Source organism: Typopeltis vanoorti, chromosome 8, assembly GCF_054136105.1.
Source record: "Typopeltis vanoorti isolate ZY-2024b chromosome 8, IOZ_Tvanoo_1.0, whole genome shotgun sequence".
In the NCBI taxonomy this organism is placed as follows: domain Eukaryota; kingdom Metazoa; phylum Arthropoda; class Arachnida; order Uropygi; family Thelyphonidae; genus Typopeltis; species Typopeltis vanoorti.
Genome location: NC_143556.1, coordinates 102,340,418 through 102,368,350, shown reverse-complemented (window position 1 = coordinate 102,368,350; position 27,933 = coordinate 102,340,418). Strand labels below are relative to the sequence as shown.

The 27,933-nt window shown below is 35.2% G+C and overlaps 1 protein-coding gene across 1 annotated transcript in view; it reads left to right on the top strand.

Annotated features, from left to right (window-relative positions):
- LOC150104235 (LON peptidase N-terminal domain and RING finger protein 3) overlaps window positions 1–27,933 on the top strand; it is a 197,281-nt gene that overhangs the window by 36,929 nt on the left and 132,419 nt on the right. The window contains exon 3 of the mRNA XM_090396859.1: window positions 21,440–21,562. Coding sequence (XP_090252985.1) covers window positions 21,440–21,562 — 123 coding nt within the window. The remainder of the gene's footprint in view (window positions 1–21,439; window positions 21,563–27,933) is intronic.

The following is a 27,933-nucleotide window of genomic DNA, read 5'->3' as shown; positions in this document are numbered from 1 at the left end:
TTTCTTAGCCAATGGCTATAACCCCAAAAAATACTAAAACCTGAAAACCACAACCCCCCTCCCCCCCTCAACAATAAAGACTACACCAAGTCTATCACTATCCCCTACATCCAGGGCACCTCTGAAAAAATAACTAATATCCTCAAGAAATATGACCTTACTTCCTGTTACAGACCATATAAAAAGTTGGCATCCCTTATCCGCTCTACCAAAGACCAACCACTTCCCCTAGACCTACCTGGTGTATACCAGGTCCCTTGCAGCTGCAAATTGTCCTACTTTGGCCAAACAGGCAGAACAACAAATATCAGGATTTCAGAACACCAAGACTACATCCGGTTTCACCAGTACAGCCGCTCTGGGCTGGCAGACCATGCCTTAGATACCCACCATAAAATTCGTTGGAAGAAGACAAAAATAATCCATCGCAGCAGGTTTAAATACGAAAGATTATTCAAAGAATCTTCAGCAGCTCTAAAAAAACGTTCCTAACCTCAACAAATTTGGGTGCATGAAACTGCCCCAAATTTGGGAGACTTTCATTATGAGAACTTCAGCCCAACGGCCAAGACTACCAAATTAGCCCGCAAGAGGGCACCATTAGGACTTTAGGAACAAAATTAGTGTCTTAATTTCTTCCTCATTTGCTTTGTTAGTTCCTGTAGTGCACATACCATATCTTTATGTTCCTGAAGATGACAATGTGACATTGTCGAAATATAGAAGTGATTCATTAAAGTTATCTTTAATTAATTTACTTTATATGCGTTGTTAATTCCGTAAATTAATTACCAGTTATGTCTAACCAACGTATAAGTCTTACCACTAGAATCTGAAGATTTGGGAAACACTCATCACCAGAGGTCCCACCTTACATTCCAGGGCGCCTCACCTAGATAGGACTTTAGTGTCACCCACGTGGTTGGGCTTAGTATTGTATGATATTTGTGTTCATGTTATAGTTGTTTTTGTAATCCCTGAAGATGTCCTAGTGACTAGGGATGAAATATAGGAAGTATTAAACCTATGTTAATCCTTTCTGAGTGCTGTATACATTCCATTAAGCCTCCAACATGATATTTATTAGTGTCTGGTCTTCCCTCTTCTTGTGTGTGTAAATCAATCAAAATTATGCCTATTTTTTGCCAGGTCATCAAAAAAATTAAAAGAATATATTTTTAGTGTGCTGCAGAATTTTAACAATTAGTCTAGATGTGCCGTATTATGGAAAAGGTTGAAAGTCACTGTCCTAGAGGGATAAGGAGGGGTGATGTGTTCAAAATATTGAGCATGCTAGATGTCCGTAAGGTGTGTGTGGAGAAGCTAGATGGAATTTTGTCTAAAGTTTTAATCAAGTGTGCTATGGAACTGACTATGCCATTAACACCTGGCTGTCTTGCAGCTGAGCAAGTTCTTGAAAAGTTTCTGTTAAGATTTTGGAGAAATTGGTGAAAACTTATATATGGAATTGGGCAGTATTATTTCTGCAGGCAAGCATGGATGATTTAAGGCACTCTTATCTTAGAAATCTGGTTGCCTTTTGCAATAGAGTAACAAGAGCAGCTGATAAAGCATATACTATTATTTTTTTTGGATTTTTCAGAAGCATTTGACAGGGTGTACATGACAAGTTGGTTTTTAAGTTGCAACATATGGGTTTGGATATCAGGTTTAGTGGCTTGGTAACTGGCTTTCTGATACTTATTATAGTTGTATATTTTGGAGCACTGTCAGGGGCTAGAAAGGTTACAAGTGGAGTTCCACAGGGTTTGGTACTGCTGCAACCATTATTATTCAGTCTCTATGTTAGTAATATTGTCACTAGACAACAGAGAGATATTCAGTTGTTTGCAGATGATGTGAAGCTTGGTAGGATTATTAGCAATAATACTTATGTTTCTGGCATTTAAGCTGTTGAAAGATTATTATTGGATTGACACTCGAAAGATCTTTCATATGATAGAAAAGAGAGAGGAAGGAACATGTACAAAGGGCTATCTTTGCAAGTTGCAAAAGGAAGTAGTAAGAAGTAAGTTTTTTGCATGTAGAGCTGGAGATGCATGGAATGCATTGCCAGAGGGCAGGAAAAGTACAAATTGTGGATGAGTTTAAGGAGTGGCATCGTGTTGTCTAACAATAGCCTCATATGATGAGTCTTATGGCAGGAAAAATAACATACATGTTGAGACTTTGAAAGCGTTTCATTGCTGATGAATAGTGTTTCAGATTTGTAAATTGTTTAATTGTAGCCCCATAGTATTCATCCATTTAATTCTGTGTGAAGGGAGTATCCAGTGCTGCTCTGATAGTATTGGTTTACCATAATGATTACTTGATTAACTAAAGTCTTGTTAATCAAGTGACATACTATGACTTGTGAGCTGCTGTTCAGTGGTATGCAGTTGGTTGATTGAAAATATAACATGTAATGTACAGAAATAAGATACTGTGACAGTAAGTCAAAGTTCAAGTTATTTATTTTTAATATCATTTATAGATGTCTGATGAAACATTGCATAATAGAAGCAATGAACACACAATGAAGATGCCAGTCAACCAAATTAACGCAAAACGTTTTGAGACAATATTCTCATTCAGGAGTAAAATATTGAAGCTAAGTATTGAACCAGATTTAAGACTAATTAAATCAAATATACAACAGTTATGTACTTGCAGGCGTAGACTTCTGTGGCTAATTGGACAAGCACACTCCTCACATTAACAACATATTCTTTTGAGTTATTACCAGTTTAGTTATGTTATTTTTCCTTTTAATAAATAAGTAATTTTCTTTTGTTTGTTTTGCTTTTATATTCATATCTGTATCCTGAAAGCCTGGCTCAGTTAGAATTTTAACACCTTCAAAGTGTCAAATGACCATGATAAAAAAAAAAAAAAAAGTAACAATTCCAAGTTGAAACCCATTAGTGGTACGTTAACTTAGCTTGGTAATGTAGAGTGGTACGTGATTGAAAAAGTTTGAGAACCCCTCCTGTCTTAGACAATTAGCCTTTTGATTGGAATTTATTGGCACATCTTTCCATTCCTTTAAGATTTTGTTATATATCAGAGCAGTGTCTTTTTTTTTGGATTTGATTAAATGTGCATTATTTATACTTTTTTATTTTTATGATTTTGATTTTTCTTAGATCTGTTTTTTCTTTTATGATATTTTTGTTTAGTTTCATTACTATTTGAGCTACCAGTATAACTTTAAAGAAAGGATTATAGAAAACTAGCTTATAATTATATTAGTTAAGAAATTATATTCTTGTTTAATCCTATGCCCAACTGTAAGCAAACAAAGTTTGTGTGTAAAGTATCTTCGTTACTTTACTACTTGTGAAGTTCACTAGCTTCTATATACAAATAGCCTAGTTGTGAATCCTTTCTTTCATAAATACATGGTGATCAGCGTTCATTATAAAATTATGGAGAAGTTTAAAATGATAAGCAAGCTTTTGTTTGATATGAAACTTCCTACATAATAATCAGTTTATATTGAATTTAAGTTCAATAATATAAGGGTAATGGATGTTAATCCATCACCTCTATATCATTCATCACTCCTATGTGTTTTTATTGCTATGGCTTCTGTTATTCTTAATTAAATTTTGTTATTTTGGAAATTTAGACTACTTACTTTGAGGGGTATGGTTACATTCGATAGCATTGGTTGCAGTTTTGGAAATTTTGTTTTTGTATGGAGAGTATTAGGGATGAAGACACAGCAGTTGTGATAGTATTCATTTAGGTGTTGATCTAGCAATCTGATCATTGACCCAATATAAAGGTCATCACAGTTTTAGTTGACATGGGAAGCAGTAAGCCACATTATAATTAGTGAAGGTATTAGTGAAACATGGCTGACTGTAGATGATATAACTAGTGGGATTGAATGTGATGGGTATAGTGTGTTCAGGAATGACAGAGTGAATAAAATGGGGGGAGGAGTATTGTTGATGATAGCTGATGAGCTCCAGCCATGGAGAATAGAAGTTGAATTGCAGGATAGAGAAAAGAGCACATTTGAGGCCATTTGGTGTGAGATTGTGGCTAGCAGAACTAAATATACAATTGGGTGCTGCTATAGACCAGGTGATGGAAAAGATGGTGGTGACAGTATGCACAAGCAAATAGAAGAAATGGGTGGAAGGAGGGTGATTATTATGGGAGATTTCAACTATGGTTGCATTGATTGGAGTGAGGAGAGGACACACGGGAGGAAGGAACTGGATTTTCTGCGGTTATTAAGGGATAACTATCTGCGACAGCATGTAATGGAAAATACTAGGGGTCAGAGAGTGCTTGACCTAGTAATTACATCTGAGGATTTGGCTGTAACAAATATGACCACATTGCCACCAATCGGTGAGAGTGATCATAGGGTCTTAACTTGGGAGGTGGCTAGAGGTGTAGAATTTTCAATTAAGACAGGGTACATGTGGAATTATCGGGCTGGAAAGTATGACAAGCTTAGGAGTTTGATTGGTTCAGTGCCATGGCATGTACAACTGCAAGGACTAGAAGTTGATAGTGCATGGGAGGTAGTTAAGAAGTGTTTGCATGAAGCAATGGCTGACTGTATACTTAGAGTCCGAATAATAAATCAGGTAGGGGTTAAATGGATGAATAACACCATTAAGCTTGAGTTGCAAAAAAAGAAACAACTATGGAGGAAATTTAAGGAGAAGGGTGACCGGCAGGCACATGAACGGTATAAAGCACAGGCCAGAAGGGTGACGAGTGTGGTAAGAAAAGCAAAAAAGGATTACGAAAGAACATTCGCCATGCAGGCTAAAGAGAATCCTAAACAGTTTTTTAGATATGTAGCAAGTAAAAGGAAAAATGTACATGGCAGATTGATTTTAAAGAATGCCGATGGTAGGGAGGTAACTGAATCAGTTGAGATAGTTGAGTTACTGAGTGAGCACTTTGCAAAAGTATATCATCCAGGTGGTGACATTGCAGAAACGAATAAACCAGTAGATTATACGGGAATTGTGGTTAATGAAGTGGAGGTGAGTAGTCTATTGCATAACCTCAATGTCAATACATCTGTGGGATTGGATGGTATACCAGCTCGTGTTGTACGAGAAGCAGCTAAAGAATTGTCAGTACCCTTGACCATTTTGTTTAATTTGAGTCTCGGGTCTGGGTTAGTCCCGAGCGGGTGGAAAGAGGGGAAAATAGTTCCACTGCATAAAGGTGGTTCCAAGACTGCTGTAGTAAATTACCGACCGATTAGCATATCAGGAATCATTGTCAAGGTCTTAGAGAAAATAGTCAAGAGGAAAATACAAGATTGGATAGAAGAAAATGGGATACTGTATCGGGGACAGCATGGTTTTGTGAAGGGTAGGTCATGCCTCAGTAACTTGCTCACGTATTATAACACAGTGACGGCTGAACTGGATAAGGGTAATGGGTTTACGGTGATTCTACTGGACCTTGCCAAGGCCTTTGACAGGATTCCACATGGAATTCTAATCAGTAAATTGCAGCATATGGGAATGGATATAGGGTTGGTGAGATGGATAGGAGGGTGGTTGACGGAGAGATATCAGAGAGTGGTTTACTCGGGAGTAGAGTCCACAAGACGGCCTGTGACTAGTGGTGTGCCACAAGGATCTGTTCTTGGACCACTGCTGTTTAATTTGTTCATAAATGATATAGGAAATGATCTGAGAGGAACAGTTCATTTGTTTGCGGATGATGCAAAGTTGGGTAGGGCAATAGTGAATGCAGATGACGTCAAAATTTTGCAGGATGATTTGGATAGATTGGAAGGTCTGGGCTAAGGAGAATGGATGTCAGTTTAATGTGGCAAAATGTAAGGTTATGCATTTTGGGGTGAAAAGATTGGCGGCAGTTTACTGCATTGGTGGAACCGTGCTCCAGGAAATTGATGAGGCATGAGATTTAGGAGTGTTGGTAGATAAGGAATTGAAATTTAGGGGACACATTGCAAAAGTGACCAAAACAGCTCATCAAATCACTTGGTTGCTGAAGAATAAGATGACAAGCAGAGACAAGCAGGTTATTGTTCCTCTGTATCGAGCCTTGATAAGACCCCATCTAGACTACTGTGCTCAGATTTGGTCACCTAGGTTTCTTCTTGATGGGGAGGAGGTGGAGAGGATCCAGAGGCGAGTGACCAAGATGATAGCAGGTCTGTGGAATGAACCGTATGAGAACAGGTTGAGGATTTGTGGGTTGCAAAAATTGGTTGATAGGCGAAGGAGGGGAGATATGATTGAGACATTCAAATTACTGAAGGGTTTCTATAAAATTAATTCAGAAGATATTTTTGAGAACAGGGCTGGTTGTGGGAGGACTAGGGAACATCCATGGAAACTGGGCAAAATGTGGTTAGTAAAGGTGTTAGAGCTGGGTTCTTTACTTTTAGGGTAGTGAATGAGTGGAATGTGCTCCCTGAGTCTGTGGTGGATGCTGTGACAGTGAATGAGTTTAAGGCGAGGTATGATAGATACTGTATGAATGTCAAATAGTTGTGATGAATATGATTTGGGACCTCCCTCGATGAGTCCAATGACTCCCTGGAGTTGCCCGTAATAATAGTAATAATGCTAAAGAATTTCTTGATATGTTTTTTCTGCAGTTTTTAAATTGTTCACTAGTGACTACTGAAGATAACTTTAGCCAGTAATAGCCGGCCTGGTTAGCATATCCGCTGTCTAGCCAAAAGGCCATGGGTTCGAATCCTGCCGTAGGCATGAATGTTCGTGTCTGTGGAAATACTAATGGTTGTAGTAGATGGCATTGGTGTAGTTGCAGTTATTTGTCATTAGAGAGAGTTGTAGAGTAGGTACCTTATCTCGATGTGTCTTTGGACTCCCTGGAGGTGTTACAGAATAATAATAATTTCATGGCTGTGTTTGTGCAAACCTGGTTTAAGAAAATCATAATCTCTGTTTAAATCATTCAGTATACATTAATGAACTATGTAGTGTAAGGATAATATGATGAACTGTAGGTAATTTCCTATGTTTGTAGGCTTATGATAATAACTTTTTGATCTTGTAAGTGTTAAATTTTATAAAATGTTTATGGAATTATTTTGCTCATGCTCAGTAGTGAAATGTAATTTATTACTGAAATTACAATTTAAGTCATTTCTTCCCCAATACCTGAGTTGGTTTTAACAATTACTACATAAAGCTAGAGTTCTGTATTTGTTTGGCTAGAGATTATTAACAGATAAGTAAAACAATAGTATTGTTGGTGGCTATATATGAAATAAGATCTAAAATTGCTACTTAATCCTGAAGTGTGGGTTTGCTGGAGAACTTGAAACAGAAGTCACTTGGGCTAAATGTGTGTCATCCATATTTGGATTTTTTAAGGCCACCATTGTTTAGATTAGGATTGTTCAAAAAAATTACAGATTTCCTTAAATTTGCATTCATACCAAGTTTTAGTATGATGTGAGGAACAGACTTCTTCCCAGTCAGTTTGGTATAACGTTAAGAGTAGCTTGAACAGAGGTCCTAGTCCCATTTACCAATTCCCCCCCCCCAGGTTGTAATTGTGCATTCTGTTTCATCAATATAAGTTATTACAGGGACACTGGATTTAGTATACCCCAGAGCGGTTGGGCATTTCTGGAGGAATTTGAATGTTTTTCAACTTTGATAGGCTCACCACTATCTCTCTTCCCCAATTGCTCTTATATGAAAGCATTCAAACAGCTTGCTCTGGATTACCATATTTCTTTAAACTGTGGTGGTCAAAAAATCCAGGAATACGTACTTCAGCCCACAATGTGTGCCATAAAAAAAACTTCTGTTTCAAGCTCTCCTGCAAACCCTCACTTCAGGTCTAAGCAATAATTTCAGTTCTTATGTTATATTGGCCACCAATGCTGTTTTTAATTTATCTGTTAGTAATTTCTAGCCAAACAGATAACAGAACTCTAGCTTTCATACAGTATTTTTCACCAGAGGTCAGGCCAGTAGTGTTAATGATTGACTGAATTAGTGTTACTTTAGCATACTATATGTATTGTAATATAGACTGCCTCTTCATATATATTTGTATACTCTTGATGATGACTTTGATATGAAAGTTGAAACATCAGGTTGTTACTTTGGTTCATATTAAATTGAATTTATTACTCTAACATGGTAATTGTCTTCATAATTTTACTATAATGAAATCTTAGTTGTGAAGATATTTATTACGTAGTTTGTTTTGCTTACACTTGGTAATAAGTGAAGTAATTATTTCAACGTGTTTTTTTGTCTCCATAAATTCTTCATAATGAATGCTAACCTTGGTGTCACTTTAAAAGAAAGATTTAGGTAAAGGATTAAATGGAAACATAATTTCTTGACAAGTATAATTAAAATAAGTTAGTTTTCACCTTTATTTTTGTTGATTTTAATGACTTTTGAATATAATGGTCGAGGTTGATTTAAACTAATCTAGTTGTCAACTGTTGTTCATTTAACAATTTTATTTTTTCATGTCATTGAACACCTTAGTTCACTTTACTGCTGGTGATCATTTCTTAAATTACTTCTTAACTTTGAGAAAGTTATACAACAAGTAGATGAATCTCTCAAATTCAGTGTTATTCCCATTCTTTTCAAAATTATAAGTGAATGTATTTCTACTTTTACTGACATGGTTCTTTTAAACAACAAAATTTTATGTAAATGCAGTTTTGCTTTTAGCACATTACACTTGAGAAACTTATGTATCCTGATACCTCATGCATGCTAACTATGTATGTACATTACTTACGTAACCAGCATAAATAGTTGCTGGAGATTTGGTTTTACCACAATGATATAAATTCTGATACAAATTGATATTTATATCCACTGAAACAAACACAAGTCTGTTTTTCTCTATGATATAATTACTGAACTGGAATTGCACGACTTACAAAGGTTTTCAATATAAAATAACAATATACAAAAATCTGACATCTCTCTCTTGTGTTTAATTAACATAAGACTGATTTAATTTGCATATCTTTTATTGGTATAAAATTTTTGCCCTAATATGAAGGGCATCTTTAGTATGACTTTCAAATTAAACAAAAAGAACACTGTTGAATCTCAAAACTGAGATTCAGCAATGAAGCACGTGAACTGCATATACATGTTGTAGAGTGTCATGGTCCAATTTCATTGAGATTCCAATAAAAATAACTTTTAACATGTGATTAAAAAAAGTTGCAGAAGTTTGTACTTTTCTTGGTTCATCTAAAGATGAAGTTGATATCTTGCTGACAGGACAAAAGGACACTTGTAGTCCAGTAGATCTAAGTAGTTTGGCTATATCTTTAACACAGGAAATGGTGACACAACAGACCACTGCTCTATCACTATCAGATGATAGAGAAACTATAATTACACTGGCCAACAAAAAAAAATTTTTTTCTGCTAATTATGATCTGACACTTGTTTTTTACTAATTTGGGTGCGCTGATTTCAAATATCCAACCCATTTTTCTCTATCACGTCGGGTTTTTCCTCTATGGCATTTTCTTTTTGCTAATTTGTAAGTTTTTGTTAGTTTTTAGGAGGCAGTACTATTTAGAGGATCAAAAAAAAATCGATTTTTTAATATTATTTTCTAAAAGTATGTACTTTTAAAAATCTGTTCCTAACTTTTTATTAAGACATTCGAAAAATTCCTGAAGGTATAGCCTATTATTCAAAGCGGTGTGCAGATCAGAATCAGAACGCTCGCTGCTCTCAGTTGTTAGTAAACGAATAAATGCGTAAGAACCTGCAACGGCACGTACTAGCGCTTTGAATACGAGAGTGGCCGATAACCGACTTAATACATTTAGGTAATGAAAACTAGGCGATGACAACTGCCTAAAACAAATGAATGCTATATGCGTCATAGCGGACAAAGAATGATCAAAATCAGTCGATCGTTAATCGATCGTGAAAGTATGATGAGCGCTTATAACGTTTCAATAAAGTCTTTGGTTTTTTTTGTCTTGTTAATTGCATGTTAGTCGGCAGTGAAGAAAATACATCATGTCTACTACTCGAAATTGTGTCAGTAGTGTAGATTCTTTCTGCTACATTTGTGGCAGCTTTACTGTTCCCAGTCAAAGGACAAATATCACTGATTTCGTTAAGAAAGTGTACTTTGCATACTTTGACGTAAAAATTGCAGATCAGGACAAGTCATGGGCTCCAAATAAAGTGTGTAAGTCATGTAGAAAATTTACGACAGTGGAGCAAGGGAAAACGCCAAAAATTAGCTTTTGGCATTACAGTGATTTGGCGTGAACCGAAAAATCACGTAGATGATTGCTATTTTTTGTTTAGTTCAGATTTCTGGTTATAATAAGAAGAATAAAAAAAAAAATTGTGTATCCAAATCTCGACTCAGAAATTCGACCAGTTGCTCATTCCAATGAAATAGCCGTGCCAATTTATAAAGGACTTCCTTTACTTGAGAACGAGCATGATCGGGATATGCCAGATGTTCTTGAGGAGCAAGACCCGGATGTTGATTTAGACAATGAAATTTTAATGTCTAGTTCTGGACCGCAACGTTTTACTCAAGCGGAATTGAATGATTTAGTAAGCGATTTGGGTCTATCAAAGGAATCATCAGAATTGTTAGCTTCAAGATTAAATGAAAAAACTTACTGGAGCAAGATACGAAGATAACTTTTTATCGTAGCAGGGAAAGTAATCTTGTACAATATTTTAAACACAAGTGTGGGTTTGTTTACTGTAACAATGTGTCAGGTTTACTAACTGAAATGAGTGTTGTACAATATCATCCAAATGAGTGGCGTTTATTTATTGACAGTTCAAGCAGAAGTCTCAAGTGTGTCTTACTACACAATGGGAACGTATATAGCTCAATTCCTATTGGCTATTCAGTCCACTTAAAGGAAACATATGAGGACGTTAAAAAGGTTCTGAAGTTATTAAAATATACAGACCATAACTGGATCATCTGTGTGGATCTTAAAATGGTGAACTTTTTACTTGGCTTTTAAAGAGGATATACAGAGTTTTCGTGTTTTCTATGCTTCTGGGATAGTCGAGCTAGAAACCAACACTGGAGTCAGAAACATTGGCCTCTTAGAATATCCTTAAATGTTGGAGAACAGAATGTTATAAATCAACCTTTAATCGACAGAGAAAAAATCATTTTTCCACCTCTACACATCAAACTAGGTCTTATGAAGCAGTATGTTAAAGCTTTAGATTTACAAGGTGACTGTTTTCAATACATATGTGAAAAATTTCCACGACTTAGTTATGAAAAAATTAAAGCCAGTGTATTTGATGGACAGCAAATTAGAACTTTAATGAGAAACCCAAATTTCATCAACTCTATGAACGAAATTGAGAAAGAGGCCTGGACTTCATTTACGATGGTTGCGAATGATTTTCTTGGAAACAAAAAAGCGTGCAATTACAAAGATCTAGTGGAAACAATGCTTGAAACTTTCCAGTGCCTAGGTTGCAACATGAGCATAAAGCTTCATTTCGTATACAGTCATTTTGATAGAGTATTCAAAGGGATTGCCAAAACAGAATACGCAGCAGAAATTGCTACAAACAAAAATTTATTCCCTGAAACTCATATGTAAGTAAAATTGTTATTTTTTTAAAAATATTCTTGTAATTTTTAATGAATATCATTAAGTAGTTATGTATCTAATTATCGGCCTCTCTCTCCCCCTCGCATTCAAAGCACCACTATGTGCCATTGCGGGTTCTTGCGCATTTATTCGTTTACTAACAAGCGAGAGCGGTGAGCACTCAGATTCTGATCTGTGCACCGCTTTGAATGATAGGCTATATCTTCGGGAATTTTTCGAATTTCTTGATAAAGTTAGGAACATTTTTAAAAGTACATACTTTCAGAAAATATTAAAAAAATCGAATTTTTTTGATCCTCTAAATAGTACTGCCTCCTTAAAAATATCAAAAACTTACAAATTAGCAAAAAGAAAATGCCATAGAGGAAAAACCTGCCGTGATAAAGAAAAATGGGTTTGATATTTGAAATCGCCACACACAAATTAGTAAAAAACAAGTCTCATAAAAGTCAGCAAAAATTCTGTTGGACTGTGTTATCAGTTATCTTATTGATATTTATATTGATCTGGAAAGGATGTTTACCAAATTTACGATTTAGTAAAGAAATTTTTAATAAAGGAAGTGGACTTGATGTGATTTATTTCTTGGCAGAGCATTTTACTGGAGCAGAGAGTGCTCATTATACAGTCTTAATATTGCCAGATTTTTGATGATTATGATAAATGTAAAGTCCAGTATATGTTTCATTTCTAAAATCTGAGAAATGAAGGCTACTATCTGATTGATGAAGTAATCGGTATGGGTAATGAATGACCTAAGCCTTTCTGTATGAATCTCGCATTCCTCTAATCAAAACTTATTTGTGATAAAGTTTATCCCTTGTTTTACACATAAATGATTTTTCCATTGGTAACTAGTATCACTTGTCATTAAAAGGATATTGTATAAATGCTTCTCTTTCAGTGCTTTGAGTACAAGAAATTCAAAACTCATAGTCATATTTATGATGGACCAATTATTTGAAGTTTAGAAGACATATATTAGAAAAGTGGCCAGAATTGGTTATAGGATGTTGAACACACTTATAAGCCGAGATAAGATTATTATTATGACGATGAGGAAGTGTTGGAAAGGGATTCAGAGAGTGAGAGAAAAGTGACTAAGATGTTGATTTTTCTGTAGAGTTATAATAGAATGAAGGTTTATGGATTTCAAAGACGGGTGGAAAGAAGGGGAAATTATTTAAAAAAAAAAAAAAAAAAAAAGGGTTACTTCCAGGATTTTATAGAGTAGATGCTGAAGAGAAAGAAATGTTCCAATACACAATGGGAGAAGAAAAAGGGATTACTCCTGGAAGTTGTATAAGAATGTGGCTAACAAGTGCGTGAGGACCGGATATTTTTACTTGTAGGGTTCGTACGTTAATGGAATAAGTTAGCAGAGGGTAAGAGGTGTGAATGAGTTTCAGGAGAATGATGGCTGTTGCATGAATAATTGTTATTATGGGGCTCCTGTTATTAGCATTTGGATTCCATGCACATTTTCAGGTTCTCATAATAGTCTTGGGGTTAATATCCTTTACACCTCAACAATTGTGTGCCATTTTACAGTTAAGGAAATAAGATTAACAGCAGCATTGTGGAAGCACCAGAATGCACTGCTTCTCTACTTCAGTAATTTTTTTATCCAGTTTTTTAAGTGATATTTGGATTTTCTTTAGTAATTTATAAGTAAATTTCAAAATATTAAGATTGCAAAAAAAAATTAATTGTTATATATTATTATGCTATAACATTTATTTATACATTTTGTAAAATAAATTAATCACCATTAAAGGGTAGGAAAGAGGAAGTTTAGGGAGATGTGTGAAGACCAAAACCTTGTAATACTCTTACGCTGCTTCATTTGGCACCACATGCCTGATTAGTAACTATAACCTCATAAACTCTGCAGTAAATTTTTCAGTCCCAATTTTTTTTGAAAAAAATCTTGACATACTTTATTCATGTTTTACATTTATAAATGCCTTTTGCAGCAGTTACCATTCTACTATATTCATCCATTAACATCATCTTACAATAATCATTCTTTCTTCTACTTTCCACATATCTAAAAAAAACTCTCTAGGGTTTTTCTTTGCCTGATTTTCCAATTTCTGCTCATACTGCACTTTTGTTTTCCGTAATAAGTCGCTCTCCTGGCTTGTTCTCTATACTCTTCATGTAACCGGTTATTACCACTATTCTTCTTGTACTTCCTCCAAAGTATCTTCTTACAGATTTCATGCTTAAGTCCCTCATTCATCCATTTTACATCTACCTTATTCAGCCTTTTGGCCTTTGGAATACATTCACACACTGATACTGTTATGTATTTCTTTGTCAGTTCCCAAGCAGCATTTATTTCCTTACTGCTCAAACTCTTCATTCCTCATATCTAAGCTTGTCATAATCACCAGCCTTATAATTCCACATGTATCCTTTCCTCACAGAAGTCTGCATATGGCTAGCCATAACCCAGGTGATCACTCTCACCAACTGGAGGAAAGTGTGAAGAGATTCAAAATGAAACTGTGATCATGAAGAAACTAAAGTAATGAATTTGATGTGGAATTTCATTTGGAAACCTACCTGATTTTGGATAAGCTTGTACATTTTTTCATCTATTACAGGAAACTAATTGTCAATAACTCACTACTGTTTCATCATTTCTTAGAGTGAAAAGTGTTGGATTTACTGCATTGAATGAAGATGATATTCTAACGGAATAGAAATGGAAGGATACAGTATTTTTCATGAAGATAGAAGGACAAGACACATTGATAGAAAGAGAGGGTGAGTGCTGTAGATGATAGCAGGGGAATTATGTCCACATAAGGTAGACATGAAAGAGAGGAAATAGTGGCAATGGTTATGAGGCAGTGTGATGTGATGTGGAGGTTAACAGGAAGACATATTTAGTTGGATGTTGCCATAGGCCAGGAAATGTGGAAGTTGTATTAGTGAACAAAGGAAGGGTAATTATTATGGATGATTTTAATTATGCCCCTATAGACTGGAATGAAGAGATAGTGTTAATATTAGAGATTTTTATATAAGAGGATATTACCATAATATTAATCCTGTCGACCACGCCATTGTTAATATTAGATTTTTTTAATTATTTTAATCCTGTCTGTAGAGATCTCTGTTCAACAAATGCGCAAGGGTTCACTCTGATTGGTGCAATGACCTCTTTTTTACTATTGCTTTCAGAATCCAAAAAATCACTAACTTAAGACCAAAATACAAAATAAACACATTTTAATAAAACAAAAACAATATATATACCCTTCATTACAAAACTATAACTAACTACAAAATTAATTGGATCCAAGACCAATTAGGAAGATTAATTCTTCCTAACTTAATTATGTCTTCTTTTTAGTAGAAATAACAGATTCGGCATTCCTAATACAGATGAAACTTCCTAATCGGTTTTCTCGAACATTCCTTTAGAACGTAAATAGCAATTTCTTCTTTTATTCACAAAAACAATATATATACCCTTCATTACAAAACTATAACTAACTACAAAATTAATTGGATCCAAGACCATTTAAAAATAAACTTACATTTAAGACTAGACTAAATACTTTGTTTTCACAATGACAAAATGTTCATAGCCAGTTTCTTTCTTTGTCAAGGCCCTTTTCCGAAGATATGACTTTATTCTTCATTTTCACAGGATCCTTTTTCATCACTCATGTGGCACACATTAATTCTTCCTAACTTAATTATGTCTTCTTTTTAGTAGAAATAACAGATTCGGCATTCCTAATACAGATGAAACTTCCTAATCGGTTTTCTCGAACATTCCTTTAGAACGTAAATAGCAATTTCTTCTTTTATTCACTAATGCTTATTGACAGTCTTAACTCTTCCACTTTAAAAAATTCACAGTTCTACGATTTCCTTTTCAGAATTCTACTACTAATCTTTTAGTTAGCGTTTCCTCGAATATTCCTTTTAAAACATCTATAGCAATATTTTCTTTTATTTGTCAATACTAATTCCACTTTGAAACTTCATAGTTCCACGATTACTTTTTCGGAATATACTATTAATTTTCTTCCGACTGTCACATAAAAAAAACTCAGTTCCCTCAGAATCTAAAATGTCTGCCGGCCTGTGTTCTAATTTTCTCTCTGAACACTGTCTTGTTCACTCCCGTTACTCTGATACCAAACGCTGTTCTTGTGAGCTGTCAATCACACATCGGACTTCTCGGCGAGCATGCGCACTCCATGAAAGTGGCAAGCGAAAAACTAAATACAATGACTGACACGGTGTCTCCATTAGCGACAAGAGAATGTCTTCAAAAAAGCACAAACACTTGATAATTCTAAACTACAATAAAATTCCTTTAAAGTAACACAACTATTCAAATCTGGTAAGTACATCAATTTTTTTTTTTTAACTTCTTTACATTTCATTTTGACAAAACAATTTCAATAACGGCCACATCGCAAGTGCCCGCAATGCGTGTTATGAAACTAAAACTAATAAACATACTAACATAAACAATACGTAAAAATATTCAGAATTTTAAATTATGATTATTTTTACAATAGCATTGTGAAAATAATCATAATCAAAACATTGGGAATGAGGAGAATGAATTTCTTGAGTTCTTGAGAGATAACTATCTCAGGCAGCATGTAAAGGAGGATATGCGATGATCGAGAGTCTTAGACCTGATTATTTCATCGGAGGATATGATTGTCAGTGGGATTACACACTTTCCTCCAGTTGGTGAGAGTGATTATGGAGTAATCACCTGGGTTATGGTTAGCTATATGATGGTGTTAATGGAAGAATATGGTAGAATGGTAACTGCTGCAGAAGACACTGAAGTATTCAATGATCAATTTATTGTTTCATCCTGATCAGGATGGAATCATGAGGAGCTTAAGTGTAGAATATATAAGAGAGGATTGCTTAATTCTGAGTGAGCAGGAGGTATATGAAGAAATAAACTTCCTGTCAATAAGGTATAGTTGATGACATATCACATGTCTTAAGAGAATGTTCCATCAAATTGGCAGCAGCAATAGCGTGCCTGTTTAATAAGTCTTACAACAGAGCAGATTCCAAGGCAGCGGAAAGAAGGCAAAATTGTTCCACTGCTCACCAATCTCTAGTGAAGGTACTAGAGAGAGATTGGTGAGAAGTAGGATACAGAAATGGATTGATAACAACAGTATTGTTTGTGGTTATCAGCATGGGTTTGTTAAAGGGAGATCAACGTTTTACATAAGTTAGTAAAACATTGGTTAGGGGAGATGCCTATTCAGTGGTGTACTTGGATTTTGCCAAAGATTTTGATAGACTGCCACACGACAAGCTGTTAAATAAATTGAAACAGAATGGGATTGGATAACAGATTTCCTAGTTGGATCAGTTATTGGCTCTCAGATGGGTATCAGAAAGTTGTATGTGGGGGTGCAGCAGTATCCCGAAAGAGGAAGGTCACTAGTGGTGTGCCTCACGGGTCAGTTTTGGGACCATTGTTGTTGTTCAATTTTAATGTTAATGATATTGGAATGGGTTGAACTAGTGATCTGCAGCTGTTTGCAGATGATGCAAAATTGGGGAGAGCAGTGCAGAGTTAAGCAGATGTTATGACCTTACAGGAGGACTTGAATACAATTGCATGAATTGGCAGATAAGTGGAACGTTCATTTAATGTTACAAAGTGTAAGATTTTGAGATTTGGTTAAATCAATGATGGGAGTGTAAACTATACATTTGGTTGGGAAACTTTAAAGGAAATAGAGGAGATGGGAGTGGTGGTGGACAAGGACCTGAAATTCAGGGGCCACATTGCACAAGTTGTGAAGACCTCACATTGGATATAATGGCAATTATGTGGAAGAACCTGACATGCAGAAATAAAGAGATTATGATGCCATTGTATAAGGCATTGATCAGGCCTCATTTGGATTATTGTGTACAGATTTGGTAGCTTGGCTTTCGTGGTGACAAGGATATGTGGGAAAGGGTCCAGAGATGATTCACAAAGGGGCAAGTGGTTCTTTGAGATGTGGAGTACGAGAACAGATTGAGAGAATGTAAATTGCAAAACCTTGTGAATAGGATGATGGGGGGGATATGATTGAGACATATAAGCTAGTCAGTGGTTGTTACCTTCCATGTTGACATGGAAGAGATTTTTCATAAAATGGGATAGAACAAGAGGCCATCATTGGAAACTGTTTAAGGAGGGTGTGAGCAGAGGAGTGAGGAGCAGGTTCTTTGCATGGTGAGTGGAATGCATTGCCTGAGTGTGTTGTGAATGTAGACATATTGAACCAGTTTAAGGTACAGTTGGATGAGCATTGTGTGCAATAGTGTGTACCTGCCATGATGAGTCTTTGGCACCATGGAGGTCAGATGTTGATTATAATAATAATAAAATCTCTTTATATAATGTCCTGCAAGTGAGTCATAAGCATTATTAAGAGAATTATATTTCTAAATCTTCTAATTCTTTTAATCTGTAGAAAATCTTAATTTTATATTGCTACTTTGTTGCATTTGGAAAAAGGTGATGTGTGCCTTTTAGTTACTTTAAAATACTTGATTTAATTCTCATCATAATGTGAGAAATCTTTTGAGCACTTTATCAGACAAAGGTAAGGTAAATGGTTTCATATAGAGAAAGCAGGATTTTCTTCTCCTGTTATGTTCAGTTTTTTCCTGATGAAAAACTGAGTCCAACCTGAGAACATTCTGTTGAGAAATGCATTTGTAGGTAGGATGAATTGTGCAATGCTCTTATATACAGGGTGTGAAAAATTTTGTACTGGCTCACCAATCAGTCAAATATTTCGCTAGCCAGGGTTAGCGGATGTACTTTATCATGGTTGTCTAATATCATTAAAGCTGTTAATAATATTCACCTTTTATGATTGCCAACATTGATGCAAACATATGAAATACTTATCAGCATGTTTAATCAGTCTTCGGGAAGAAAAAAATTAATGGATTTGTTTTTAAACTCTGTTTTTCTTCTTGGTAATAATAATAATAATGATGAAGGGAGATACCAATTATTATGAAGGTTGCCAGAAAAATAACCTTTTGGCTTTTATTCTATGTTATAATATACAGGCACACTTTTAAGGCATTCGTATAGTGAAAGTATGTAAGTTCTTTTCACTTAAACCTTGTTATCTTCCAGGTCTACCTACTCACTGATGAGACCTCAAAAAAAAAATTCTTCTTGGCCATTATAAACAAACATTGAAAGCAGTCAGTATCATAAAAGCATCCAATAAATTAAAACCCTTAGGTCTACACATATTTTTATGCCTTTCTGAATTCTGATTGGTTCTAACACATCATTGGTTGGACAGGGCTAGTGATGTGATAAGACACAGTGGAAACTCAGAAAACAATCAAAAACATTTAGGCTAGAATCAATCTAAAGAAATAATTTTTTACTTAAGAAAACGTTTTAATACCCACCATTAATGGTTAAATTAACTAGAGAAGAAATATGCAGCAAACTACATTAATTAGCTTATATTTTAGTTTTCCATGTTACAATTAATTAGTTGCCTTGAGGTACAACTTGAGTGCCTTTGAAAATTAAATAATATTGCAATAGTCCCATTTCAACAGAATTAGTGATAAACAAAATAGGCATTTATAATATAGAATAAAAGCCAAAAGGCTATTTTTCTGGCACCCTTAATAATAATGAAGGGGATACAAATCCTTTGATGTTTATCTGCCAGTAAGCAAAACTCTAAGAACTAGGACTAAGATCTATGAGTTTCATACCGAAAAACTATCGGCAAATCCAAGTGTAAGTAACCACTTGGTAGTACAACACCAAGGCAACTCGTATCAAAGGTGGAGCAAGCTCCCTCACTATCCTTGATATTTTCTCATAATGTAAAAACACAGCCTCTAGGGGATGTAATACTGTAATTACATTATGAGGAGAGGTCGCTACCCAGACCGGTTTCAACCTTTTTTGAGCTCTCATCAGTGAGTAGGTAGACCTGGAAGATAACAAGGTTTAAGTGAAAAGAACTTGCATACCTTCACTATACGAATGCCTTAAAGGTGTGCCTGTCTATCATAACATAGAATAAAAGCCAAAAGGCTATTTTTCTGGCAACCTTAATAATAATGAAGGGGATACCAATTATTTATTCAGAGGACATTATAAAAAGAATAAGGGAGAAGGAAAGAACCAGAGGCCATTCCCTGGAAGGCTCTGGTTCCTCCATAAGAGTGCGAGGAGTAATTTCTTTATGTGGAAGAATTGTGGGTGAATGGAACACATTACTAGGATAAATGCAGGGAGTGTTAAGAATTTTAAGATGCAATATGATAAATATGTTGTCAATTAATCGACTCTCTCATGATGAGTCTGCTGACTGCACAAAAGGTGCGATGTTGTTGAACTTAGTTATTAGCAAAATATCTGAGTAATTAATTTTGGTCTATCTGCTGCTTTTAGAATGCCAGTATCGAATTCTTCATGCAGCAAACTGAATAGATATCCAGTTTCTTCTGTGTGCTATGTATTGAGTGAATTTTATGCGTTTTCATTTGTATTTCCATTTTTTTTTTTTTTTTTCTCAATCCATGAAACCAAGTGGCATCATCCAGTTGTTATTAAAATTCATGTTTGCTTTACTTTTCTTTGAACTCTTTGTTCATTCCTTTTACATCTGATCTTTGATATGAACTAGCAGCATTCATTACTCTGAAAATAACTTTTTTGAATAACAGACTGGTCATAGGTTGTGACTATTTCATCTTGCTGAAATGAGAGTAGATGTTGACAAACTGCTGAATACTTGGGCATTGTGAGGATTGTGATTGTCATCGTTCCAATTTTAATAAGTTTCTGCTTTTCTAATATTTAATGAAACGTGATTTCGTAATTAACATATTGAATTAACATTCTCCAGTCGGAAGTTAAAATCATGATTGAAAATAAAATTTTAGAACAAATTAACTGCTTCAAATACCTTGGATGTGCTGTATCATATACAAAGGTAGCCGACATTAATATCAAAATTTCACAAAACATAACACAAACTTAAGATGAAAAGCCAAAAAGCTATATTTTCTGGCGAAGTTAATTAAATTAAGGGGATAAAAAAAATAATATTTTAAAATAATAAGGGATTTTTATTCCCTTATTTTATAACACAAACTTTTTAAAGATAACAGGGATGATCATTATTTTCAAACTTAACCAAGTTAAAAGCATACAAGAATAAGAGTATAAAGTTTTGTCAAGACCTTCTCTATTGTACGGAAATGAATTATGGACTATAAAAACAGCAGAAGAAAAAAAAAAAAAAAAAAGGGAGAAATGAAATTCCTACAAGGATAGCAGGCTAATTCTCTGGGTCAAAAAAAAAATAATGAATCACAGAAATAGATGAACTAAAAATAGGCTCAGTATTGGACAAAGTATGCAAATACCAATAGAAGGGGATTGAACATATTGAAAGAATGGACAGTTCAAGACTACCCCCAAAAAAATACCTCCTATTTGGAGGACATGGAAGCCAAGGAAAAAGATGGAATGAGGCTTAAATCCCTGAAAAGATGATGATTTATTGAAGGTTCTATAACTTATGTGCAGTAATTTTTTTTTTTTTCAAAAAAAAAAAAAAAAATGAAGCCATTCTGAATCCAGAAATCTCATTTATAATAGCAGCCATCATATTAAAATGTGATCAGAAGTGTAAAATTAGTATTGTAAATTAATTCTCAAAATTGAATTAGTTCACTTATTCTTGTCTTTGTCAGATAAATTACTATTTATATATATATAATTTTGCTGGCTTTTTTTATTTTTAGGGTCATTTTCATAAGGGAAATATTCTAGTCATTAATGGCCAATATGAAGAAGCAATTGTCTCATATTTATTTTGTCTCTCATTGGATCCTTTATGTATTTCTGCAAAAAATGAAGTTAAAGAGGTAAGAATGAAATTCAGCATGCATACTTATAGGTTCCTCAAGCAACTAATGGTTACAGAGGTCTTTTCAGATTTGAACAGCTTCCTGTTCCAATTATCACTTATAAGTAATATCCATGTCTTGGCACCATAACACAAAAACAGACAACCAGATTATTAAATTTAATTAAATTATTGCTATCTTTACATAGTTTCCATTAGTTTTTGAACACTACAGAAGCATTTCTAATCTACCCATGTCATTCTCACCCATTAGTTATGCAACCACCAAGGTAATTGAAGTGAGAGACTTATGCTATAGCATGTCCTTTGGGACAGAAGATGTCTTTCATCTGTTTTCATTGCCTTTTGCCTTTTTTTTCTCAATATTAATAATCAAATTTAGCTTACAACCAGTATAATTAGTTGCAGTAATAAAGAAGTTCATTGTTCAGACTTTGAGTGTGTTTGGCAAGGTAAAAGAGAAATTTCTTCCACAAGGCTAAAGAGATAATATATCTAATTATAAGAAAAGGCCAGAAGCATCAGAAACAAAAGGGGTGAGTTCATTGCTTTATTGAATACGTTATGGCCTTAGATTGTTGGCATTTATGAAACCTGGCTATTCAAAACAGATAATGTAACTGGGATTGAGTATAAAGGGTTTAGTTTTTTTTAGGAATGACAAGAGATGGGGGGGGGGGTACTACTAATGATACCAGACAAGTTCAGTCCAGTTAGGATAGAAATGCATGAAAATAATAATGGTAATAATGTCCCATGTAGCAGTGAGTTTGAGACTCTGGTGTGAGGTGGAGGCCAGTATGAAATATGGTAAGCATTGCTATGGACCTGGCAGTTTAGTTACAGGGTATGATGAAATGCTTTGCCGAATTATCCTATAGGTACTAAATGAATGATCATTATGGGTACTTCAATTATCCAAACATTGACATAATAGAATGAAGCAGAATTTATTAATTGTTGCAAGACAACTTTCTTACTGTGAAAGAAGGAACTCTAGGTCAAAGAGTGTTAGATTTGTTCATAGCATCAAAAGGGATCTGCATTAAAAATGACTGGTAATTAATTTACGGAATTAACAACGCATATGAAGTATTTTAATTAAAGATAACTTTAATGAATCACTTCTATATTTCGGCAATGTCACATTGCCATCTTCAGGAACATAAAGATATGGTATGTGCACTAAGGAACTAACAAAGCAAATGAGGAAGAAAGTAAGAAACTACTTTTGTTCCTAAAGTCCTAATGGTGCCCTCTTGCAGGCTAATTTGGTAGTCTTGGCAGTTGGGCTGAAGTTCTCATAATGAAAGTCTCCCAAATTTGGGGCAGTTTCATGCACCCAAATTTGTTGAGGTTAGGAACGTTTTTTAGAGCTGCTGAAGATTCTTTGAATAATCTTTCGTATTTAAACTTGCTGCGATGGATTATTTTTGTTTTCTTCCAACGAATTTTATGATGGGTATCTAAGGCATGGTCTGCCAACCCAGAGTGGCTGTACTGGTGAAAACGGATGTAGTCTTGGTGTTCTGAAATCCTGATATTTGTTGTTCTGCCTGTTTGGCCAAAGTAGGACAATTTGCAGCTGCAAGGGACCTGGTATACACCAGGTAGGTCTAGGGGAAGTGGTTGGTCTTTGGTAGAGCGGATAAGGGATGCCAACTTTTTATATGGTCTGTAACAGGAAGTAAGGTCATATTTTTTGAGGATATTAAAGATAACTTTAATGAATCACTTCTATATTTCGGCAATGTCACATTGCCATCTTCAGGAACTTTAATTAAAATCTTTAATTAAAATACTTCATATGCGTTGTTAATTCCGTAAATTAATTACCAGTTATGTCTAACCAACGTATAAGTCTTACTACTAGAATTAAAAATGACTATTTTTACCACCATTTGATAACAATAATCATGCCGTGCTTTCCTGGGAAGGAGTTAATTATTATATTGATGTTCCAATTTGGACAGGTTACATGATTAACTACAAAGCTGGAAATTATTATTAACTTAGGAGAATACTATCTTTGGTCCCATGGCATCAATTACTGAATGGGAAGGATATCAGCAATGTATGAGAATATTTAAGAAAATGCTTAAATGAGGCATTATCTGCATGTATCCCTAGATTTCAAAGATGATGTGGAAAGAACGTTGTGAGAATAAGAGCTAAAGGAGTTACAAAATATATAAAGTATAGGCCAGAAAAGTTAAGAGAACTGTGCTTCTGCACTGCACTAAATTTTAGTATGAAAAGAAATTGGCTCTGCAGGCTAACAGTAGTCCAAAGTAATTTTATTGTTATTCTGCAAGTAAAAGAACGAATGAACGTTGAAAAATCACTTTACTGAATTCAGATATTCCTTAAGTGTAATTAGCTAATGAGATTTTTCATTTAATGAGTGCTCACTTTGCTAAGATATATCAACCAGGTATATGTAGCGTGGTGTACAGTGCTACTACTACATTGGATGAATAGTCAGAGATGCATGAGAACAAGGTTGAAGAGTTATTGCATAACCTGGATAAGAATTCACCAATTGGAATAGATGGAATATCAGCACTTATGCTAAAGTCATGTCCAGCTAAATTGGCCAAGCCTTTGACACATTTATAACTTGTCTAGCTCATGAAAAATTTCACATTCACGGAAAGAAATACACAATAGTGTATTTCTTTCCATGATATACACGATAAATTCCATTGTACAAGGATGGTGCAAAAATTGATCTAACTTCCGACCTATCAGTATCTCTGGTGTTTGTGAAGATTTTAGAAAGTTGGTAAGAACTTGTTTACAGAAATGGGTAGACAGACATACTTTGCAAGGAAGAACATGGTTACACTAAAGGAAGGTTGTGTTATAGCAATTTGCTTATATTTTATAATAATGCTACTTCTGAGTTGGATGAAGGGAAAATATCCATTCCCTTTATCCTTTATTCCCTTTAAAATTCCTTGCCTGAGCAAATGAAAATGGCTGATACCATACACTGATAAGTGGATGGTTGATGGACTTATCAAAAAGTGGTATATATGAGGTGTGTGTGTGTGTGCGCATGTGAGTGAATCTAAATTGCAATTGTTTGCTGATGATGTGAAGATAGAGAGGGCATTCAGGAACACTGCTGCTATCCAGTAGTATGATGATTTGACTATTAGTCAGGAAACTAAATTATAATGGGAGGAATGGTGAAAGTATGAGTGTAAGAGTGACAAGTTATATAACTGCTGATGATAGTAATGGACATTATCATGGAAATAATTATGAGGAAAGAACGATTTAGACTTTGTGTTCGTCCGGTTCAGGCCCATCAAACATGGGTAAAGATCTCTATTTGTATAAGACACTAGAGAAGAATGGAGATCTGCAAGTTTTCCAGCTGTGGCATGCAGACCGTAGACAAGAGTATACAAAAGAACATGCAGGTAGATTATTATGCCTGTACACGAATGCTAGGAGTATCAGAAACAAAGAAGTAGAGTTTGCTGCCTTGGTCAGTATGTTGGGACCTCAGATTGTAGGCATTAGTGAGACTTTTCAGAATCAGACATACCAATTGGTATCGAGTGTAAAGGATATGGTATTTTTATAGGAGAGGAGGGGATGTGCTGCTAATGATGACTTGAATTCAGTTAGAATTGAGACCTATGATTGTAGCACTAGTAATAGTATTTCATGTGCCAGTTTGAAGTCATCTGCTGTGAGGTGGAATCTAACAAGATCAAATACATAGTATGGTGTTGTTACAGACCAGGTGGATTGTTACTAGTGATGAAGAAATGCATCACCAGATAGACGATAGGTTTGAAAAGAATCATAATGAGACTAATTATCCAAACCTTGGGTAGCAGTAAAATCTCATGAGAAGAATGAAACTGAATTTATTGAGCTGTTGAGACAACTTCCTCGAGCAGCATGTGACTCGAGTTCCTTGAGAAAGAACTCGAGGTCAATGAGTGTTAGATTTGATTATAGTGTTAGAGGGCGTTTCATTTAAAGACATAACTATTCTGCCTCTGGTTGGTGATTGTGATCATGCAATACTCACTTGGGAAATGGTTGTTCCATTCAGAAAAAGTTACATGCTGAACTACAAAGCAGGAAATTATGACCAACTGGGGAGAATAGTGAGTTCAGTCCAACGATATAGGTTGCTGGATGGGAAGAATATTGACAGTGCATGAGAAGCATTTAAAAAGTACTTAAATGATGCAGTATTGGAATGTGTCCTGAGAATTCGAAGAATAAATGGGATAGAAGTCGATTTGATGTGCAAGTCGAATTGTAATAAACAAGAGATTTGTAAGAAAAGGATGATGTAAAAGGATTATAGTGTGCATAATGATGCTGTCCATTATGAAAATTATAAGCAGCAGGCCAGAAGAGTCGCATTTGTTGTACGGAAAGCTGAGTATGAAAAGAAACTGGTTCTGCAAGCTAAAGACAACCCACAAGAATTCTATTGATATACTACAATTAAAAGAAAGAATAACTTTCTTTTATAACTAAGAAAGAAATTGAAAGAATAACTCGACTGAATGCAGATAGCATAAGGGAGACTGAATCAGAAGAGGTTATTCAACTAATGAATGTCCATTTTGCTCAAAGCTATCAACTTGGTGTATGCAAACATTCAGTTCACTGCTACATCTTCACTGGATGAATCCAGTGAAGAGGTATACTTTGCAGTCTTTAAATGGTGCTGGGCTGGATGATATGTTGATGAACTGAGCTTTAGCAGCTGTCATAATGGACATAATGTAGCTAAACACAAGATAGAGTATACAAAACTTGTCCAAAACATTTCATACAAACAACAATAGCTTAGTGAAGCTAGCTGACATGGTTGGCTGAGTGGATAACCTACTCGCTCTCCAGCGAGCAGGTCATCGGTTAATCCCACCATGGGCTTGAGTGTTTGTAAAAGCCTGCTCTGAATGAGCTAGCTTGTATAGTACCATGAGTTTATAAGGCTTCTGCCTCTTTTTAACTTAAGTTAGCCAGCTAGATATTGTATAGATGCAGAAGGTAAAAAAAGAAAAAACTTTTGTAACATATACTTTTCACATGTCAAAAAACCTGTAAAAACCTGTATGTAGCTTTGCCTCTTATGAGAAAAATTAGTGTTTGTGAGTTTTGTGAACATATATGCCAGTGTTGTAGCTTTTTTATATATATATACTGTAAAAAAAACCATTCAGAAGACGTTATTAAGGTGTGTAGAAAACCTAGTGTCATTAATCTTTTTCTATAGTAAAATCGATAGTATGTTAACTTTACTATGCTTCATCACAGCAAGTTCAAATGTGAAAGTCTTTTTCCAAGGATCTAATTCCCCTAAAAACCATTCTAATTTAAATAAACTTCACAGAATAGGAAACAGCAATTCTTAGGTATTCCAAATTAAACGCAAGCTTCCTACTAATGCTCATAGGCAGTAGTCAACTAGAAGTCCTAGTTCACATGAATGCCAATCATACGAGGAATGACCAACCACATGCAGGCAATGTTGTCCATGTGATCAACCTATCTAGCCACACCCTGAGTAACAGTGTACTTTCACAACTTAATAAAGGCTTAAACTTCAGAGTAGGGGGTGCTTAAGGGTCAAAGCTGTATAACTAAGAGGAGACCTCCACATAGCCTTTAAAGGAATACAGAGAACTGACTAGGGCTTCTGACCTAATGTCCAATCCTCACCTTCTCATGGTGCACCCTGTTGGGTATCTACCTGGATACTGAACGAACGAGGATGGGCTGGCAATTTGGGATTTAGCCAACCAAATTGTATTCTTATTGGCTTAAACCAATATACAAAATAATGGTACAACATGACAAAATTTCATTCCGGCTGGGGCATCGCCTGGTTAAAAAAGGCCCCTGTTGTTTTCGCCTTGGAACCAGGGCGACCCCAACTTAACATCACTAGAGTTAAAGATCAGTACTATCAACATAAGAAGCCTGAATGGCGAAGAAATGGAGCTGGGTGGGGAATTAGATAAGTACCAGATCGACATAATAGGGGTGATGGAAACAAAAAAGACAAAAACTGGTGAGATCTAATATCAATATAAAACTAATATCAGAATGGGGAATTGGACAATGAGGCTTATTTGTGCCTATGGTCCCATAGAAAGTTCTACTAAGGTAGAAGTGGAGGAACTTTTTGATGCTTTAGAAAAAGCAACTGACAATGAAAAAGGAAAAGTTGGTCCTTGTTGGGGATCTAAATAGCAGAGTAGGATATGAATGTCAGACATACAAAAATATTTTGGGAAAATTTGTAAAAAAGAGGCAAAGCTAATAATACTGGAAAATATAGTTCGCCCACAGTTTGTAGATCTCTGCTTGGCGAGTTGCCAA